Source organism: Tenrec ecaudatus, chromosome 18 (genome assembly GCF_050624435.1).
Source record: "Tenrec ecaudatus isolate mTenEca1 chromosome 18, mTenEca1.hap1, whole genome shotgun sequence".
NCBI classification, from domain to species: Eukaryota; Metazoa; Chordata; class Mammalia; order Afrosoricida; family Tenrecidae; genus Tenrec; species Tenrec ecaudatus.
Window position 1 is genome coordinate 48,288,102 of NC_134547.1, and position 20,817 is coordinate 48,308,918.

Consider the following 20,817-nt stretch of genomic DNA (forward strand, 5'->3'; position numbering starts at 1 on the left):
CCTGGGGGAATGGGGGTAAGGGGGGATCCCCTCCCACATTCAGGCAGACCACTGGGCTGAGGACAACATCCTGAGAGATGATGGTATGTGGCTTTCCCAGGGTAGGGACTGCAGGGGACTTGCTCTTCTCCCTGTCTGGGGGACAGAGCTGGAGACACTTCAAAGTGGACACAACCAGACTGTTTGCTGGGGTGCAGGCGCAGGTACAGGCAAGCCTTCCTAGAGGGGACAGGACATGTGCTGGTCCTTGAGGGTGGAGAGGGGCTGGGGCTGCTCAGGGGCAGCTGGGACAGAGCTGACTCAGCCTGGGAAGCAGAAGTCAGATGGGCCCAAATTAGGAAGTCCATTGGGAACAGGGGGCTGTCTCAGCTGGAGTGTCAGAAACTGAGATGCAGAGGCCACCGGCCACTCCCATTCCGACCAAGGCCACACGCAGTGTGGACCAGCCCAGCCGGTCCAGGCTGGGACATGGCCGTGGGGGGTTGCTGGCTGGGCAGGGCCTCAGGCTGAGGAGGAAGATGAGCATCCTATAGAGGTGGCCAGGAGACTGAAAAAAGGAAGGTCCTGCAGGTCAAGGTCTGGGTCGTGAATGCAGAAAACCCCAACCAGCTGGTGTGGTGTGCCTGCAAAGCCCTCCCAGAGCAGCTGGGATGGGCTCTGTGGCCTGGTTCCCCCCCCCCCCCCCCCACCCCTCCCCCATCTCCTTCTGCTAAAAGCCACCTAGCTGCTGGGCTGAGCTGAAGGGCCCTGGGGCAGAGGCAGAGGCAGAGGCAGAGAGGAGGGGCCCATGTTGAGACATGACCGGGTTTTGCTGCCCCCATCTGCCCCTGGGGGTAACAGCGCACATTCCTCAGTGAGAATTTTCTCAGGGCCCAGGTGAGCGAGCACAGAGCACCCTGCCTCCCCTCACACGCGCCCCAGCTGCTCTGCCCTGGTGGGAGGTGGGGTGGTGGTGGTTGCGGCTGCCTGTCCAGGGAGAAGACTCTTAGTGCCCTGTTCTTCTGCCCATGTCTTCTGAGCCACTGACAGCTAGGCCCTGAGAGAGAGAGAGAGAGAGAGAGAGAGAGAGAGAGAGAGAGAGAGAGAGAGAGAGAGAGAGAGAGAGAGCTCTGCTACCAGCCAGCTGACCAAGTGAGTCCGCTGTCCCTGTGAAAGATGTAACAGTTTACCCAGCCCTGTTAGTGACATAGCAGCGTTACCTTGTATAAGCCCCACACTCCCTGGGAAACAGGAGCTCTGGTGGCGTAGTGGGCCATGCATTGGGCTGCTAACTGCAAGGTCAGCAGTTCAAAACCTCCAGCTGCTCTGAGGGAGGAAGATGAGACTTTCTGTTCCCTTAGAATTTCATAAACCACTACCCACAGAGGGAATCCGGAAAGCTAGTATTCCACGATAGGAAAGCCACCACTTTGGTAAGTTAAAGTCCAAGTCCATGATTTTGCTTTAAATGTCATTCGCACAGCCTCTCCCCTATCAGCTATGTGCCTTAAAGTGAGCACCTGGTTGATTCTGTCTTCCTGTAGACACAGACTTTTTTGTCATCTCCTCTCGCCTCAGCACCCATTCCCCCCTCACACCTCCCCCCAGTGCAGGTATTAGGGTTCCTCCCCTGTGAGTTTAGGGACTCTACTGTGGTTACCACCCACCTTGTGACATATGTAACTATGTCTTATGGATGCATGTCCTATGCATGTCTTATGGCTGCCTACATATGTCCCAAGCTCTCTCTTCTCCCACCTCCACGCAGACCACCAAGCGGGGCTGCGGTGAGCATGCTACCGTGAAATGTGTCTGAGTGCTCTATTTTACCCTCTCCCCAATCCTATCTTCTACGACTTTACTATGCTCTTTATATATTATCACCGTACAATTGCACCTACAGCCCTGCGGTCCTCAGAGGCTGATTTACTCTGACACACTACACAAATCAAGAAGACAATGCCAACAGACTTATACACACCTGTGTTTATTGCAGCAATTTCCATAATAGCAAAAACGTGGCAAGAACCCCAACCACAAGGTCTGTTAGGGAGGCTAACATAGAGCTGGGGGATGTCCATTAACACATGCCCAGAGAGCCAAGTCACCGGAAACAAAGGAGCGGCGCACTGCACATGCTCAGAGGTTTAGGTTTCCCATCGGTAGGCATGGGTGGGCGCTAAACCTGGATTGGCCCACCTGAGCCAGGTGAATTCAATTCAGCCAATGGGGTCGATCAGGGGTCTTCCACCACGCCTCCCCGTGGAATCCTTGAAAAGGCAGGAGCCCAGAGTGGAGAGAGAATTTGTCTACATGACGCCGAGCAGCTTGTGCCAGGCTGCATGGTCGGGAGGGTCCTATCGGTGCTGTGTACACCTGAAACTTCTAACTCTCATAAAACTCACTGGGATCACGAACCAGGCTTCAGTGTGAATTCTTTCTCGCAGCGGGGGGGGGGGGGGGTGGGGAGAGGGCAAGGACTGAGGTATAACTCTAGCTCCAGAGAGATCTAACAGGTCTGGCACATTATTACTACAGAATATTATCCATCAATAAAAAAAACAAAACCAGAGAAACATCGACGACTCTCGAACTCTGCCGGACACGGACGGAGCTGGAGAACATGAGAGCACTAAGTTTCGCAAACAGTCTGACAAAGGAAAAAATAGTAATACCACTGTTACAGGGAACAGCACAGCAAGAGACACGCGGTTTCCACCACAAAGACAAGACTCTGATGACTACCCAGGGGCCCAGGCAGCAGGGCAAGGGGAGGGAGAGGATGCTGGGTGGGGGTGGGGCAGAAGAAAGAGAACCACATCTATGGAGGTTTAGCGGGCTCTTGTTCCAGATCTCATTTTGGAGGGTGGTCTGTTTAAATACAGTATGTTTCTTTTTAACACCCCTCCTCCCCACCAAACAACCCCTCCCCCCCAAAAAAAACAACCCTCCAGATTTCTGAACCCTCAAACCTAAATAGCGGTTTGAATGGCTTAAAAAAAAAAAAAAGGCAAACTAAAATGGACTTGGGCTCTTTAGGGGCAAACGAGTTCATCTCCAGCCAACAAACCAAAGAAACCCACAGGGGCGGTTGACTCCGGGCTCAGGAATGGCTGTGTGTCAGCATCCGCTCTGTGAGTTTGCTCTCTGGAGACCCGGGGCGCAGTCGGATCATTTGGTATGGCTCTCTCTTCAGGAGCATGGCTAGGTGGGAACGTGTCAGTAGGGTGAGGGGGACTGTCCTGTGAGGGGCTCATCAGTTTTGCCCTTCGGCTGGGTAGAGAGTGAACCACGCGAGAAGCATGAAGAAGAACCGTGTGACATCTGAGAGAGACAGCAGATCTCCTCCACAGAGGTGGCATGTGGAGCACAGAGCGGAGCTTCCTGGCCCAGGAGGCTGGCGTGCAGAATGGAGCGGCCTGTGGGCATTTTTATCAGTGAGTGCTAAAGGAGCCGTGGAACTCTGCTGGAGCGGAGCAGAGGCCGAGGGCCTTATGACTGAGAGGCCAATCACGTGAGAGAGACATGCCCCTTAGCGCGGTGTGTGGGGCCAGGCTGACTGAGAAACAAATCCAGTGACACTCCTATGTGCATACGAAAGAGCCTTCCACAAGGAAGTACTGTAATGCTCTATCAAGTGCATAAGTCTGATACAAATCCTTAATTCCTCTTCAGACTCGCGCAGCCATGTGCAAGGATGCAGAGTGCAGGAAGGTTGCAGGCTGGCGGGAGCAGAACCGTGTGGGTCCACGGGCAGTATGGCAGGGCTCCGACCACCCTCAGGGCTGGTGGCAGAGTCCCAGCAGGCAGGAAGACAAGGGGGAGAGAAAGAGGGAGTTTCCCTGTTTTTCCAGTCAAGAGAAGGCCATGCCCCCAAGGAGGCATCATGGACCAATTGGATTCAACATTCCACTTTGAGTTACATTTCTGCATACCCTGAATTTTTTATTTTATTTTATTGGTTGCATTAAGCACATGTTACTTTTTTTTTCACATGTTACTTTTAAGAGTTTTTGTTTGTCTTGATTTTTTTATTCATCATTTTACTGGGGGGGGGATCTTACAAATCTTAGGATGATCCATCGTTCAGTTGCATTAAGCACACTTGTACATATGTGGCTACAATTTTATACATCTTCAAGTGGACATAAAGTTATCTGACTACTACATAAGGTGAGGAAGAGGTACTGCGGACCAAAGAACTACACCCTTAGCCTTTCTGATCTGGACTTGTAACCTGTTCGCTTCCCTAATAAACCCCACGGGGGTGCGTATTCTCTGTGAGTATTGTCTGCATCTCCCAGTAGAAGGGAGCTGTGGGCAGGACGGGGAGAATCAGAACAGGGTCAAGAAAGCTGGAGATGGAGGCACGTGTAGCACCTGCCTTGTAGATATCGGTGCTGGGCTGATGTGGAGCTGGATTCTCCCTCCCCCTCAAGAAGTCAGAGGAGGTCAGAGGTTGGGAGTTCAAACCCAGCCAGTAGTGCCTCTGAAGACAGACTTGGAGAACTGCTTCTAGAAGGTTCTGGCCTTAACCATCCGACCTCTGCACCCACAGCCTCATTAGGAGTTGCTGGTAACCCACAACAACTACCCCAGTGTGAGATGAGACTGTCACGTTACAAAGGGGAAACCGAGGCTCAGAGAGCTGAAACCACTGGCTGGTGACTTCAGTGGCTCAGGGTTTCCATCCCTGCTTGCCTGGGCTTCCTTCCCACAGCACCACCATCCTCCACGTGGATTGTCAGGTCAGGCAGGGGCTTTCCTTTGGTTCCACAGCCAGGTAGGGAGCTCCTCCCTCTGCCCCGGACACCCAGCAGAGGTGCAGCCTCCCAGGAAAGGCTGCAGGCCCGAGACCGAGGGGCGTGGCTGCGCTAGCTTTCACCTGAGAGGAAGCTTAGAGGTTGCAGGGAGGGAAAGAAGAAGTGAGGGGTCCTGCCTGCCGGGCGGGGGTGGACAAGGACTGCAGAGAAGCTGACGGCAGGAAGAGGTGTGTGCTGTGCGGGTGAGCAGTCAGAGGCGGCCCAGGGGCTCCGGCTTCCCCTCCACTCTGCAGACCGCAGCAGCAAGACCACCGACACAGCTACAGCGGCTTCAAGGTCAGCCCTCAGCCCTTCTCTGCAGCCCCCCTCACAGCCACTAGTGCAGCCCCCCACCCACCCTGGCCAAGCCTGCCTGGTGACATCCCTGGAGAAGCCAGCTGGACACCCGCCCTCATTCCCTCCGATCCTACCCCACCCTGCCCCAACTCTTGGAGAATACAGAGTTAAGGTTTGTAAGAGGAGCTAATTAATAGGAATGGTTAGGAGATCATGCTTAAGTCTTTGCTATTTCAGGTGACTTGGGCGAGCTATTTAATTTTTCTCTTTTTTTTTGGACGGGGGGTGTCCTAGTTTCCCCATCCGAATGGGGCTAGTCCCTGGGTGCAAGGCTCAGCACCAGGAGTCTGAATCAGCAAGGCAGTAGTTCCTACCAGAGCGGTCTGGGCTGCAGCCTGTGGGGAGCCCCGCAGAGTGAGAGGCTGGGCTCCAGGAGGGGTTGGTAAAGGCTTGGTCGGGGCAGGTAGGGTGGGGAGGACTGTGTTCTGGTAAGGTGGCAGCTGGGGGACTTGAAGGCATAGCTCCATTCCCAGGAATGTGGCAATAATTGTTGGAGTCTTTCCCCTCCTGGAAAACAGGTCTTCCTGGCCTGTTTTTGCAGATGAGAAAGCCCAGGCCCAGAGAGGGCAAGTTCCTTTCCCAAGTCACACAGCTCAGGCACGGAAGACTGGAGTTGGTTATCCGATTCGCAGCTTCCAGTGGCTCGGTCCTGAGCCTCACCTGTCTCTTCATCTCTCTCTTGGCCTAAAATGGGTCTGACTACTTGTCCTCGCGGCTACTCGGCTACCCAAGTACCTTGGGGAGGTTGCAGTCCAGAGCAAGGAGAGCGCTGGGCCTGGAGTCCCAGGTCTCCACTGGTCTGCTGGACGGCCTCAAGCACACGCGAAGTTTGTGTTTTGTTCAGTGTCCCCACGGTTACTTGGAGCTGTCTCAGAGGTCAGGCCAGGAGTCCCTGAGTCCCGGAGGGCCCCAAAGAGTGGTGGCAGAGGGGGTAGGGTCAGGGTCTATGGTAGCCTCTCTGAGGAGAGGGTTGGTGGAGGCCCCAAGCAGAAGTGAGAGGGAGGCTTTGGCCTGGGAACGGGGTGGAGACCACAGTTTCTATTTGGGGCGACTGAGGAAAGTATCATTTCTGCTTTGATCTTGATTTCCTTCTACCCTCTGCCTTTCTGGGAACAGTATGGCCCGAGAGCCTGGGGACCTAGTGTCAGGTCCAGACCCCAGAGGAGGCCAAATCTGCCCCTCTGCCTGGGCCTCCGTTTCCTTGCTCACAGAGGGAGAAGGTGGATAAATGGCCTGAGACCCTTCCAGCACCAACTGTCCTTCACAACCAAGTCCGCCGCTCTGTGTCTTCCTTGCTCTCCTCAATCCTGCCTCTCAGGCCTCTTCTCCGAGCTGCCCAGATGGTGAGTGACCCACTTGCAGTCACATCAGCCCTTCCAGAAAAACCCTGACTGCGGTCAGGTCCCTTCCAGCTCAGAGCCACTGGACTAGGACAGAGAAGGGTTCCGTCGGGGTTCCGAGACGGGAATCTTGGCTGCGGCAGACAGCTCATCATTCTCCCAGGGAGAGGCTGGGGAGCCCAAGTCAACAAGCGTTTGGTTAGGGGCCCAGTGCTGCTTAACTCACTGTGCCTCCTGGGCTCCTCTCTCTCTCTCTCTCTCTCTCTCTCTCTCTCTCTCTATATATATATATATATATATATATATATATATATATGTAATCTTTCACATATCTTTCTTTTTTTTTTTTCCACACACATTTCTAAGATAAAATCTGAAAGAGACACAAAACCACAAAACAGTAATCACCGTGGAGATGTGGGGAGGTGGGGAATGTTGTTTGAGACCCATCTTACCCTTTACAGCAGTGGTTCTCCACCTTCCTCGGGCCGCGACCCTTTAATACACGTCCTCACGTTGTGGTGACCGCCAACCCAAAAGATATTTTCGTTGCTACTTCATGACTGTCATTTTGTTACCGTGATGAACCGTCATGTAAATAGCTGATGTGCAGGATGGATTAAGCGACCCCTGTGAAAGGTCCTTCGACCCCCAGGTTGAGAAGGGCTGCCTCACAGTGACACCATTCTCTCCATGTTCCCTCGGTGTCTGTCACTGCATCAGTCCCAGCATGACACCCTCTGTCATCTTCTCAGAGGGCTGCTTTCTCTCAGTGCCCTTTCCTGGAATCCCCCCCCCCCACTCCCCCCACCCCCTCACCCCCGCTGTAACACGCTTCAGCTGTTGTTGTTTTTCTGTCACTTGGCAGGGTTGCCAGGCCTGAAGGGACCACAGAGGGTGTGACCGTCCGCCGCTGAGGAGTGACGTAGTGGGTCTGGTCTGGGGCTGTGGCCTGCAAAGCTTCTGTAACCTCTGATACAGGACTTGCTGCAGAAGAGGTGAGTTTTCATTTGTCGGCACGTGGTGTTTTCCAAGTAACTCAAACGGCTCCTCCGTGGACACGTCTTTATGTCGTTTTCAATGTTCCTTTATAAGTAACAATGCTGTCATAACGGACACCCACAGAGGACAGACCTGCACTTGCCCCTTTCCCTCTCCGTAGCTACATTTGCAAATGTGAGGTTTCGGAATCAAAGGATAGTCCGAATACAAAGGTGGAAAAAGTTGGGCCCTTGATATTGCCCTGAGGAGGGGAAGTAGTTTGCCTGTCTATACCCTGGGCCAGTGATTATATCATATTTATTATATCATATTATATTGCACTATATTTCAAATCGATTATGTTCTATTTCAACATTTTCATGTACTATTATATTTTAAATCTTCACAAGTCCTTAACCAGCCTCCCTTAGCCCCGCTCATGACCCAGCTGTTTGGAATTTTGAGTTCTCTTTTAAATCCTAGGAAATGTTTGGGCGACTTTCTCCTTCACAAAAGGGGAGGGTGGGGGTGTTTCTTTCTTGCCCTGCCCCTTCTCCCTTCTCCTTCATTTTTCTCAATATGTTTGTTGGTTTGATTTTCTAGAGCCAACCGTATACAGGATCATTTCATTTAACAAAATTCAACACTCGCTGCTGGAAAGAGTCATTCAGTCAGTATGGACAAATACATACAGCCAGGTGTAAGTGTGTATCAGAACCAAGATCTAGAACATTTCCATGACCTAAAAAATTATCACCTGCCCCTTTTCAGGAAATATCTTTTTATCACTTCCAGGAAACTCCTGATCTGTTTTCTGACCCACTAATTTTAACTTTTCTGTCCAAGGTGGCTGTCTTAGGCTGGGATCTCTAGAGAAACAAACCAGAGAGGCTCACATATGCATATAGAAATTCAAATCAAGACAATGACTCACATCATTGTCGAAGTGGGAAAGTCCAAGTTTGAGCAAGTTTCCAGTCGTGGGTCAGATGGTAGGCTGGAGGCTTCTCCCAACTCCTAGCAGCCGGGGCTGACAAACCCAGTATCAGAAGGAAGGTGATAGTCTGGCAGCTGCAGAGGTGAACGAATCCTAGATCCGCGGGTCAGGCTTGTAGATGCAGAAGTGAATGAGTACAGTGTTAGCAGGCCAGATGGCAGGCCACTGATGGCTCCCAAGATTGGCAGGTTATAAGGCAGGCCATGGGCTCAGGGCCAAAGAATCAGAGGCTAATGAGCCAGATGCAGGATCTAGACCCAGCCAAAAGCAGGCAAGCTTCTCCAAGTGTCTGACTATGTTGGAAGCAGTCTACACCTTTGAGGAAACTTCCTTTCAATGGATTTCTTTCTCTTTTTTTTGTAGTTAGTTCAAGGATTGTTTGTTGACCTTTAGGAGTGTTTTCCAGTTCAGTCTGTTGGGGCACCATGCCCGGGCCCCAAAGTCTACCTTCAGCATTCCCTGGGGACCTTGCAGCTCCATTCCCTTGCTGTTCCGCTGCACTCCCCCAGTGCTTTGCCTCGGTGTGATGGGATGAGGTCGGGTGCAATTCCCACACTGTGTCTCCGGTGCTGCCCCCCGCAGGGCCATGGGTCAGTGAGGGATGTCATGTCTCATAGTGGGGCTGGCCATGTGGTCCTCTCTGTGGACTGGCTGCTCTAATTGGGGTCATTGTCCTCAAGGCCTGGTGGACAAGGATGTGCTCCACTCTCTCTTCCTCCCCTTCATCTGCTTCTTTCAATGGATTTCTTCCGGGCTGTGATTGGAATAAGGGTGTTTACATCAAGTCTAATCTTCTTATAACTGATGGACTGCTCAGAGCAGATCCCATACACACCATCACAGGGGCTAAGTTCACAAAACCGTGAACTTGGAGATTCAAGCCCACCAGCCCCTCGGAGGGAGAAATATGAGGCTACCAATGCCCGTAAAGATTTACAGCCTCAGAAACCCGACCTCAGGTGACCATGAGTCGAATGACGCCCATGATCCTGGTGGGTAGACGGCCACATACCAGTTGCTGTAGAGTTGATTGCCTCTCGTGGTGATCTTAGGTGGTCAGAGTGAGACTACTCCTGGGGGCTTTCAGGGGCTTATGTTTCAGAAGTCGATCGCCAGGTCTTCATTCTAAGGCTCTTCTGGGTGGACTTGAACCTCCAACCTTTAGCAACTGAAGCAGCTGAGTGTGTTAACCCTCCACATCATCTGGTGGGGGAGGGTGTCCTATAAGTGCAATCATAAAGCATGTCGTCTTGCTGTCCCGGCTTCTTTCACGATCGCATGATGAGTCTGAGATTCATCCATAGTATTGCCCGTATCGCCAATGTATTCCTTTTATTGTATGGATATACCAAAGGTTTGGGGTTGTCTTTGTTTATTTTTCTCTTTCCTCAAGTGATGGGCAGCTCGATCGTCTCTAGTTTGGGACTCTTGGGAATAAACCTCCTATGACTACTTGGGTAGACACGGGCTTTCCATTTCTCTTGGGTAAACGCCTAGAAGTTGAATTGCTGCCGTGACGCTTACCTGTAACGTTACGTGTCTGTTTAACTTCAGACGACACCGCCAGCTGTTCCCATGTGGCTTTCCTGTGTTGTGTCCCCTCCAGCCATGCACGAGCATCTCAGCTCTTCTAGACCCTCCACGGTGCTGGCTATTGTCAGTCATTTGCCCACAGCCATTCGGAGTGCGATGTCCTATCTCATTGTAGTTTTCAGTACATCTGCTGAGTAACGAACAATAGTTCACATCTTGTCATGTGTGTAATTGCAATCGGTGTATCTTCTTGCGGGCAGTGGCAGTTAAAATCATTTCCCAATTCTTGTTTTTAAAATCGTGTTTTTGGGGGCTCGTACAACTCTTTTTTTTTTTGCACTTCATGTTTTATTCAACTTTAATATGGTTTCCATCGTACAACTCTTATCACAATCCACACATCCATCCATTGTGTCAAGCACATTTGTACATTTGTTGCCATCATCATTCTCAAAACATTTGCTCTCAATTTAAGCCCTTGGTATCAGCTCCTCATTTTCCCCCTCCCTCCCCGCTCCCTTCTCCCTCATGAACCCTTGATAATTTATAAATTATTATTTTGTCATATCTTACACTGTCCGACATCTCTCTTCACCCACTTTTCTTTTGTCCGTCCCCCAGGGAGGAGGTTATATGTAGATCCTTGTAATTGGTTCCCCCTTTCTACCCTATCCTCCCTCTACCTTCCAGGTATCACCACTCTCACCACTGGTCCTGAAGGGATCATCTGTCCTGGATTCCCTGTGTTTCCAGTTCCTATCTGTACCAGTGTACATCCTCTGATCTAGCTAGATTTGTAACGTAGAATTGGGATCATGACAGTTGCGGGGGGCAGAGAGGAAGCATTTAAGAACTAGAGGAGAGTTGTACGTTTCATTGCTGCTACCCTGCACCCTGACTGGCTCGTCTCCTCCCCAAGACCCTTCTGTAAGGGGGTGTCTAGTTGCCTACAGATGGGCTTTGGGTCCCCACTCTGCACTCCCCCTCATTCACAATGATATGATATTTTTGTTCTTTGACACCTGATATCGGATCCCTTCGACACCTCGTGGTCACACAGGCTGGTGTGCTTCTTCTTCGTTTCCCATTTCTAATTGTAGTGCCAGCCTTATTTCATGGTAAGGGTTCTTTGTACATTCTAGATATGCGCCCTTTATCAGATACAGTGAAACCTGAAAATACTGGAAACTGTATCAGGCAGAAACCTGCCAGGGAAGAGACAGTCAAAGAGTTTCCATTTGGAGTGATTCATAGAAGAGCAGCAAGACCTCACCCTGTCAACCCAGGAAACGTGCGAGAGCCGGAGCACTAAGGTGGTCTGGTCTATGGTTTGACTCTCACTGACCTAACAGTGACCTTCAGAGACTGGCCTTTCAAACACTGATGAAACACAACTGAAAATCTTTCTCTTATACATTGTGGGTTTTGGGTGTTGTTTCTAAGAAACCTTTGTCCAACCCAAGGCCAGAAAGATATCCCCTTTATTTTCTTTTGAAAGTTTTTATCATTTTAGGCCTTGATGTGTAGACCTAGATCTGTTTTGAGTTAAATTTTGCATATGCTGCAAGGCGAGTGTGTTAGACTGGGGGTTTCTCGAGAAACAAAACCAACTCTTGTACGTATAATAAAGTCGTTTATATCAATAACGCAGCCTACACACCTGCAGAGCAGCAGGTCCCGTGCGGCTTAAGTCCATGGATCAGATGCCCTTCCTGACTCAAGCAGCTGCCAGCGCCAGGTAACCAGGAAGCCAGAGAAAGTGGACCAGAAGGCAGGAGGGTGAAGCAGGAGGTGGGAAGCACAGGCTGGTGGAGGCAAAGCTGAGTGGATCCAAAGCAGGCAGCGTGGCAAAGTTGCCACAGACAGCTCCCAGGGCTGGTAGGCCATGTGGCAGGCCACCATCCTAAGCCCCAGATACAGGACCTGCCCAGTACGAGGAGGAGGAGGAGGAAGAGGAGGAGTCGGAGTCAGTTCTCCACAGTCTATAGATACTAAATATGCCACATGTCCAAGGAGACATCATCAGGCTGGGGCCCATTCCTTATGGGAGAGGCCTTACTGCCACCCCACTGAGGATCCTAGACAAGCCAAGCTGACACAAAGCTTAACTATCACAGTTTAGATCCAGCTTTTTTTCCTTTCAATCATGATATTCAGTATTCTCATCTGCTGGTGTCTCCTTTCCTCTCTTGTTCTATCTTTGTGACTTTGTACCTGTTTTATTCATTTATTGCCCTTTTGATGATAATTCATTGGCTAGACATGACTTTATTTTAAATGGAACTGCATCCGTTTATCTCAAAAGCGAAGAACAGGCAGCCTGAGAGGGACAGATCTTTGCCCAGCGCCACACAGTGAGTTAAAAACAGAGCTGGACAGGGATGTGTGTTGTTTGTTCCACGCAGCCTCCCCCTGGGTGAGACCAGCACCCTGAGGGAGGCCCTGGGAGACCATGCCGAGGAGATGGTCGGGTGTCTCAGACAGACCTGCTCGTGTCATCCATTGTGGTGACCACGGGTTCTGGAGTCACAGAGGCCCGAGCCTCCATTTCTTCGTCTATGACATCGATGTGTTGTTGCCACTGTTAGAAATCATCGAACTGGTCCCGGCCCACAGTGACCCCATGGACAACCGACGATCCCTAGCCCGGCCCTGCGGCTTCCTCTCACGGGTTCCTATGTTTGAGCCCATGGTGTAGCCACTGGGCCAACCCATGGGTCTCCTTGAGGAACTTCCCCTTTCTCACCGACCCTACGCTTTATGGCGAGATCCCTGTCCAGGGGTTGGTCTCTCTTTGATCATCTGTCTAGTGCCTCCCCTAAGATGAATGTAGGTGGTGAAGACCGAACCATGTCCCGCATGCCCTGCCCTCTGACACCAAGAGATTGGATGCGGGGGACCAGCCCCCACAACCGAGTGGATCCCAGGGAGCAGTTGTATAATTGAGGGGTAAATTAAAGGGACATCAGCCAAGACAAAGCATGCAAGGGCTCACTTGTTACCATCACTTCCGGAACTAGGTTTGCACAGAGAGAGATTGATTATATTTCCAATAAGAACTGATATACTCTAGGGGGTGTGCAACTCCCCCCTCTAACTACACGTAACCACATAGCTAAAAAGTGGGTGGTACCCGAACCCAAAAGGTCGCTGAGTTCATTGGAGGAGTAACCTGACACCAGTACTGGGGGCAGGTAAGGGGGAGGGGCTGTCTTCAGAGCCCAGAGAGCACAAGTCTGCTCCTGCAGTTAAAGCTGCCGGCCAGGTAGCAATCAGCCATGTGCTTGTAAGAGATACCTTTAGGACAGCACTATTATCGCAGATACAGTGGGGACAATATTAATTATGAGACTGTGATGGGGACTTGTCTCTAACCCAGCCTGCCAGGCTTCTGAATATAGGAGAGTAAAGGAGTCATGCGCATGCCCTCTCTTCCTGTTCTCTGCGTCCCACAGTTAAAGGTCCAACTTTTTACTTTTTTTAATAGTGTTGAAAATATTCATAACAAAACCCTCTTCTCAACCAAATTTCTACGGGCACACACCGATAGCCTCTTTGGGGGTTTGCGACCCCTCTTTCATGCCACAGCTCTTACCATAAGCCCAACACAGAGTGGGTTCTTTCACCCGAATGACCATTACCCACTTTTTCTTGGACAGGATTAGTTCGTGGCTGACCAGCACAGGCATGGATCACTGTGGGACCCTTCTCCTCTGCCTCGGCCTCTGTCTTTCGGCTTCTCAGAGCAGGACGGCGGGTAAGGGGCTTCGCTGAACTGGGGTGCAGTCCTAGCCCAGTGCTATGAACCGTGGAAGCCTCACACCAAAGACTATGGAAGATTTCCTGAGGGGTGGCAACGTTGGTGAACCCTGAAACAGAGCTCCTGGGCCAGCGGCTGAGGAGCAAGGACAAGGTGAAGGGCTGGCTCTTATTCCTAACAGAGGCCTCGCAGAAAGTCCTGATGTCAATAGAGCTACTGGAGAGGATGACCATGACACGTCTGAGACCATCTCAGTGAGTTTCAGCTTCAGCCCCACCTCCTGCCCTCGCCTGGGGCAGTGATTCCGGCTCACTCCTACAGCTAGCTCTTGAGCACCTTCAGCATGCCCTGTGGTGGGCTTTGGTGATACAGGATGGGTGTGCCCAGTCTCATTGACCTTCTCTTGTGAGGTATAGGGGGGTGGGTGGGAATATTCATGGTTTGTGTGCCTTTATGCCTTTTTGTGGGACGGGGCTCTCAGACTCTGCCTGGATTGTCCCAATGTGCGGCTCAAAAGCTAAGCAGCACCAATGACTGACTGAGTCGGGCAAAGAAATTCAACGGAGGAGGAAGTACTTTACTCAGTAAAAAGGGTCAGGGGAGCAGTCAGGGAAGGCTTCCAGGAGGAGGTGATGGCAAATTGGAACTGGCAGGAGCTCCCAAGAGAAGTGGAGGCCAGGGTGTGCCAGGTGGAGGGACCTGTGTGTACAGAGATGGGGGTGGCAGGGGGGTGGTGTGTCCTCCGAGGCTGTCTGGCAGCCTCTCCCTTCTCCATCCCCCCTCCCCGCCATTTTGGACTCTGCTCTCTCTGACCAGGCGCCAAGTCCACAATCACACCCAGGAGCTGGAGAACCAGCTGCTGGACACCCCCTTTGAGGGCAGCAACCTGACCGCGCAGACCTCGCAGGCCCTCATCCAGTCCCTGGCCTTCAAGCTGAACTGCACCTTCCCTGGCCTGGCGTTGAGCAGCAGCATGCTGGGGCCACTCCCTGAGGTCAGGAGGCTGAGGGTGCCGGGTAGATAGCCCCCTGCTTCCAAATCCCCAAACCTCTCCAGGGGCTGGAACTCTGGGCTTGGCCCAGGCTCCTCCCTCACCCTGAGGCCCACCTTCTGCCCCAACTAGCTTTCATTGGCCTCAAAGCTAATGGATGTGGGATGGAGGGGCTTGGTAGCCACTGGAGGGCAGTTTTGGATGAAGGGCAGGGCCCTGGGGGGCAGCAGTGGGCAGGCCTTTGAGGACCTGTGAGTAGTGTCTGTGGGAGGCCTGGCCCAAATGCAGCACCAGGGCCTGGAGGCCCCCTAGGACTACAGAGGGAGCGAAGAGGGGGCTCAGGGTAGGGCAAATGGCTCCTGTTCAGAACCCATGCCCATAGCTTGGGCAGCAGCCTGGGGGATCTCAGGCAGTTTTGGAGTGGGGTTCCCCGAGGGAGGTGGCCGGGACCATCCAGCAGAGCTCCATAGAGAGTGGGGGACTCAGGGAGGCAGGCCTTGAAGGCGGAGTGAGCATGCCCAGTCTACCCATGGCTCTCCCCAGGCCCGGCCGCCCCACTCCATGCAGTTCCCAGCTGAGCTGACCCAGGAAGCCTGCCAGGTCCCCATCAGGGAGCTACGCCTCATCTGCATCTACTTCTACACCTCCTTCTTCTTCCAGGTCAGCGCCCCTGGGGGGGGGGGCCAAAGAGGGCACGGGCTGGCTTCTGGGTGGGGCACCTGCCCCAAGAGGGTAAGAGGTGGGGGTTCACTCCAGGTGCAGCCTGGGCCAGCCACTGCCTCTTTCCCTGCTGCGTGACTGCAATCTACCGAAATCTTTGGCACGTCCACCCCTGGAAGGCCGTGGCACGGGCCCTTAGGAAGCGCTTCATGTCCACATTCAGTGTAGGGTCTTTAGAAACTCACCACCATCGAGTTGAGTAGACTCATAGCAACCCTATAGGACAGGGTGGGACCACCCTGTGAGCTTCCAAAACTGAGACTCTATACAGGAATAGAAGCTTCATCATCCTCCCTGGGAGCGGCTGGTGGTTTCTAGATTGCTCATCTTGAGGCTGGCAGCCCGATGCATAACCACCAAGCCACCAGGGAGCCTTAAGGGTAGGGCCACTGAGACTTCATTTTAATCAAGGTTGAGTAAAACCCCAAACCCAAACTCACTACCATTGAGTCTATAGTAGTAGAAAGCCTCCTCTTTCTCCTGTGGAGCGGCTGGTGGTTTCAAACTGGTGACCTTGTGGTTAGGAATGCCCTAGGCCAGCGGCTGACAAACTTGTGAGACAGAAGAGCCCCTCCTGTCCCTCCCAACACTTCAAAATGCATGCCAGAGCCAACAGTATATGCTTACAAACAAACGAAATCACCACGATCTGAATAGTATGTTTAAATGAAGCGACTATAGCTTTATTTCCATTTTCTATTTCACTTCAGAGCCACATGTATGTGCCCGAAGGGCTGAGTACTGCTGCCTCAGTTGGCCAACTCTGGCCCTATGCAATGTGGTGGGCGAGTCGGGGCAGGGTGGGGCAGGTCGGGAGGCCCTCGGAGAAGTTACCTTTTACCTTGGCTTTGAAGGTGGGCTCTCATGGGCGTGAGGTGGAGGGTGCAAGGCTAGAATGTCATAAGCAGCTGGAAGGTAGAACAGCGTCTGGAGACAGTGGGAAGAGGGCATTCAAAAGCCGGGAGGCTGGCCCGCTCTGTGTCCTCATCCCAGGAGGGAGGAGGTGGTGGGGACCTCCTCTACCATCTCCCCATGTCCCCTTCAGCCAGCATTTTCCAATGCCCTTCCAGGATGGCTCCAACTCGGTCCTGCTCAACAACTACGTCCTTGGGGCCCAGCTGGGCCGCTACCACGTGAGGAACCTCAGCAAGTCAATCAACATCAGCTTCTGGCACAACAGGAGCCTGGTACTGTCAGGGCGCCTCATTCTCACCCACGCCTGTCTCGCTACTGCATCACCCAATCCAAACCCATGAAGCCTTCTTGGAAAAGAACTCACACAACCCCCCTGGAAGGTTGATAAAAATTGTAATCCACCACATGTCGAATATTCCTGGCTAAGAAATACTCCCCTCCCCCCCCCACACCCCACTGAGAAGCAGCAGCTTGTATGTACCGCACGGGTCAGGGTTCTTCCGGTTGCAGGTAGAGGGGCAGCTCAAGCACAGAAGGTAACAGATGCACCGCAGGGTAGGCCGCCTGCCTCCTCCTTGTCAAGTAACTGGAGTGACTGTGCAGGAGTGCTGGCTTCAGGCACGGCTGGATCCAGGCACTGATGGGTTTCATCCTGGCTTCTCTTTCTGTCTCTCGGGGGTGCATTTCTGCGTTGGCTTTCCACTTCCTGGAAAAATGACTGCCGGGGCACCCAGCTTCCTTCCCCTCTTCCCAGTAAGTTCTTCTCTACCAAACTCAGGTCCCAGTATGGAGTTCTGCCTGCCCGACTGGTTTATAGTCCACCCTGGGGGTCAGGCAGATGGAACGTGTGAATTAGATAGACCTGGGGTCGGCCCACTTGGCTAGAGATGGAGGAGCCAATCCTGCCCCTCACAGAAACGTAAACATTACTCAAGAGCCACAAATATGTTTTTACAAATAAGGAAAAACTAAAGCCCTCGTGGAAACAAAACCTGGGTAGCTTTATTTTCATTTTCAATTTCACTCCAGAGTCACGTGTACTTACCGAAAGAGCCACAGTTTGCCGACCCCTGGGCTTGGCTGTGGCCGCTTGGGGTCCCCACACATCCTGGACCATAAGCCACAGGGCCTCCCCTGCACCCTTTATACCGATCAACCCCTCAATGTTTGCTTTATCCCTGCAGGAAAACTACACACTGACATGTGTCTTCTGGAAGGAGGGGGCTGGCCGGGACAAGTGGACCTGGAGCTCCGAGGGCTGCCGCACAGAGCAGGCCTCCCCTGGGCAGGTGCAATGCCACTGCAACCACCTGAGCTACTTCGCTGTTCTCATGGTAAGTGTGTGCCCAGCTCAGGCGGGCGGTGGGGTGGGGTGGGCCAGAGCTGCAGAGAATCCCACCTTCAGGGCAGAGGAGCAAGCCCAAGGCGGGCTCGAGAGATAGAAAACCTATCACAAATGGCCTTAAGCCATCAAAGGAAATGTGTGGACACATGCTTCTCCAAGGTCCCGGTCAGATTTCCAGCGTGGTTTGGTCCAGCGGAACAGCCCACAATAACAGACGGTGCGCTGACCTCCGGCTAGTCCCTCAGCTCTGCTGGCAGCTCCCAGGCTAGTGGGTGGATGTGCCTCTTACCCACTTCTGCCTATCAGCTCTGCCAGGCTGAGCGCCCCAGCCCAGCCCGGGTCGTGTGTCTGCCTGAACTGTGGCTAGGAGATATGACGTTGCCTTTTCGGCTGACTGCACCTGTCTGCACTCAGTGGGAGAGCAGTGGGGACGGAGCATGCCCAGAAAATGGAGTAGACCACCTGCGATGGCCTTGTTCAGGGGACCTGGTGGAGCAGTGGTTACACATTGGGCTGCTGACCGCAAGGCCAGCAGTTCAAAACCACCAAGCAGGTCACTCCTGGGGTGAAAGATGGGGGCTTTCTACTTTCAGAGAGTTACAGTCTCAGAAACCCACAGGGACAATCCTGCCTTGTCCCACAGGGTTGTTATGAGTCAGCAGTGATGCTGTGACAGTGAGTTTGAGGGTTCGTTTTTCGTGATGTCCTTGTTCATTGAGTCTTTGTGGTGCGGCGGTCACACAGTGGGCCATGTGGTAGGCTGGGTTGACTAGAGAAACAAATCCAGTGACACTCAAATATGTGTGAGAAGGAACTTCATGTCTAGAGAACATCCCAGCCCAGGCCGACTCAAGCCCATAAGCCTGATGCTAGTCCATAAGTCCCTCCTTAGACTCACCCAGCCACAAGCAATGATACAGAATGCAGGATGATCACAGGCCGGTGGGTGCAAAGTTTTATAGATCCAATGGCACTGGATGCATCTCTAGGCCTTGTGCAGATTCAGTGTGGCTTGCCCGCCGGCAGACTGTAAGGTAAAGGCAGGGAGAGAGGGGGAGGTTCCCAGGACCCTCCTTTTTTTTTTTTTCCCCAGGACCCTCCTTATGAGGAAGTCACACCCACAAGGAGACACCATCAGCCTGTGGCCTGATTGACGGGCTAGACTCCACCCCTACACCTCAAGTTGACACCAGATTATGTAACTACCACAGACCACCCTTTGTCAACTTGACACTCTTACACAACCTTTTTTCTTTCACTTTCAAACAACTCTTTAGCCACACATAATTTTTGAAACAAAGACAGTAGTGAAATCATATTTGTGCCTAACAGAATAAAACTAAAATGCATACAATTCAAAATGTGCCAGCCTCAATTAGCATTATATTCTTTAAGTGAACAAAACAATTCTATACTTAACAATTGCAATTATGTGAACACGTATGCCATAATTCTATCAAAGTAACCCCCCACCCATGAGTGTTTATAAGCCAGTCACTTCGTGCCTCTATCCCCACAATTTTGGCTGTCCAATTCCTATACTGAGCACGTATATCAACCCAGTGCTCTGAGAAGACAATTGATGTGATTCTTTGATGTGAAGTACCTTCATCCCACTTGGAACCTTGTGAGTCTACCTCTATAAGCAAAGTCAAATCAGGACAGGCCACCCATAAAACCAGCAGCCAAATGGTACCAGTTCACAGGCTTAAAAATCTTATCTTCATCTGGTTGGGTTCTGGTCAATTCAGCATGCCTCACTTAGCCTCACCAGGCTGCCTTGCCTTTTGATTTTGGGTCCCTTCACAAATTCTCAACAACTCTAGCCCCCTTGGGCTAAATCATGCCACAGACTTGAATTCTACACAACTCTTTAAACTTCAGACCAGCTAACCTGCCCTCTAGTCCCTGTGAACCAGGGCCACAGGTGTCTGTGGCCAGACTCAACCCGTCTCTTTATTGCTACATTTCTCCTACTCTTACTCAACACGTGGATCCAGGTGGTCACCTAGCAAGCATTTCAGGCAGCGCACAGGCTCCCTTTAACGTTCAGTCCTAGAGAGGAGAGTTCCTTTGTGACTCCAGACTTTTCCAGTTTCAGGCACAAACTACTAGTTCAAAAATCAGAAAGCCAAAGGGATCCTTTTTTACCCACTTCAGTCTGCCAACAGCTCTCTAGGCAAGTCTCTTTAGACGAAAACCTACTGAGCACTCAAGGCACTGGGTGGGGCTTCTCTTTACAGAGCTTTCTTTGCAGGGGTGTCCCATACCCATCGAAAGATCCAATTTAAAAGAAAATCATTTTATTGGGGGCTTATACAACTCTTATTACAATCCATACATACATCCATTGTGTCAAGCACATTTGTACATTTGTTGCCATCAACATTCTCAAAAACTTTTATTTCTACTTGAGCCTTTGATCTCAGCTCCTCATTTTTACCCTCTCTCCCCTCTCCCCACTCCCTCATGATCCCTTGATAATTTGTAAATTATTATTTTGTCATGTCTTGCACTGTCTGACGTCTCCCTTCACCCACTTTTCTGTCGTCTGTCTCCCAGCGAGAAGGTTAAATGTAGATCCTTGTAATCGGTTCCCTCTTTATCCCTCACCCTCTCAGTACTACCACTCTCACCACAGGTCCTAAAAGGATCATCTGTCCTGGATTCCCTGTGTTTCCAGTTTAAAGATCCAATTTTAATGGCTGAAGGCTGAAACCTTACAAGCTCTCCATTTTCTTACTTCCCCAAAATAATTTCTATCACACATGATATCAATAAAAAGGTGGAAGAAATCAGAATTAATCTAGTAGAGTCATATCCTAAACTCAATCTTTACAACAGTCAAATTCAATTCCTTTCTTATCTAAACGATTCCATTCATATGTAATAGAGCCTTAGGCCTCTGGCTGCATCAATCAGGGTGGGGCCATCTGTCAGAGGGCGGGGCCATGTGTCAGCCGTTTTGACTAAGCAGCATGCATGATCTCAGAGAAGTTCAAGGGGCCATTTTGCCCCTCTGATGACAATTTACATTAATCACATTCATTTTTTGCCATTTCAAACAGGAATAACCAAAGTCAACAACCAAAGTAAA

The 20,817-nt window shown here is 51.6% G+C and overlaps 1 protein-coding gene across 1 annotated transcript in view; it reads left to right on the plus strand.

Annotated features, from left to right (window-relative positions):
- The window catches only part of ADGRG5 (adhesion G protein-coupled receptor G5), a 35,775-nt gene that overhangs the window by 6,377 nt on the left and 8,581 nt on the right, over positions 1 to 20,817 (plus strand). Inside the window, exons 4-7 of the mRNA XM_075536704.1 lie at positions 14,566 to 14,743; positions 15,284 to 15,400; positions 16,531 to 16,647; positions 17,560 to 17,709. Coding sequence (XP_075392819.1) covers positions 14,566 to 14,743; positions 15,284 to 15,400; positions 16,531 to 16,647; positions 17,560 to 17,709 — 562 coding nt within the window. The remainder of the gene's footprint in view (positions 1 to 14,565; positions 14,744 to 15,283; positions 15,401 to 16,530; positions 16,648 to 17,559; positions 17,710 to 20,817) is intronic.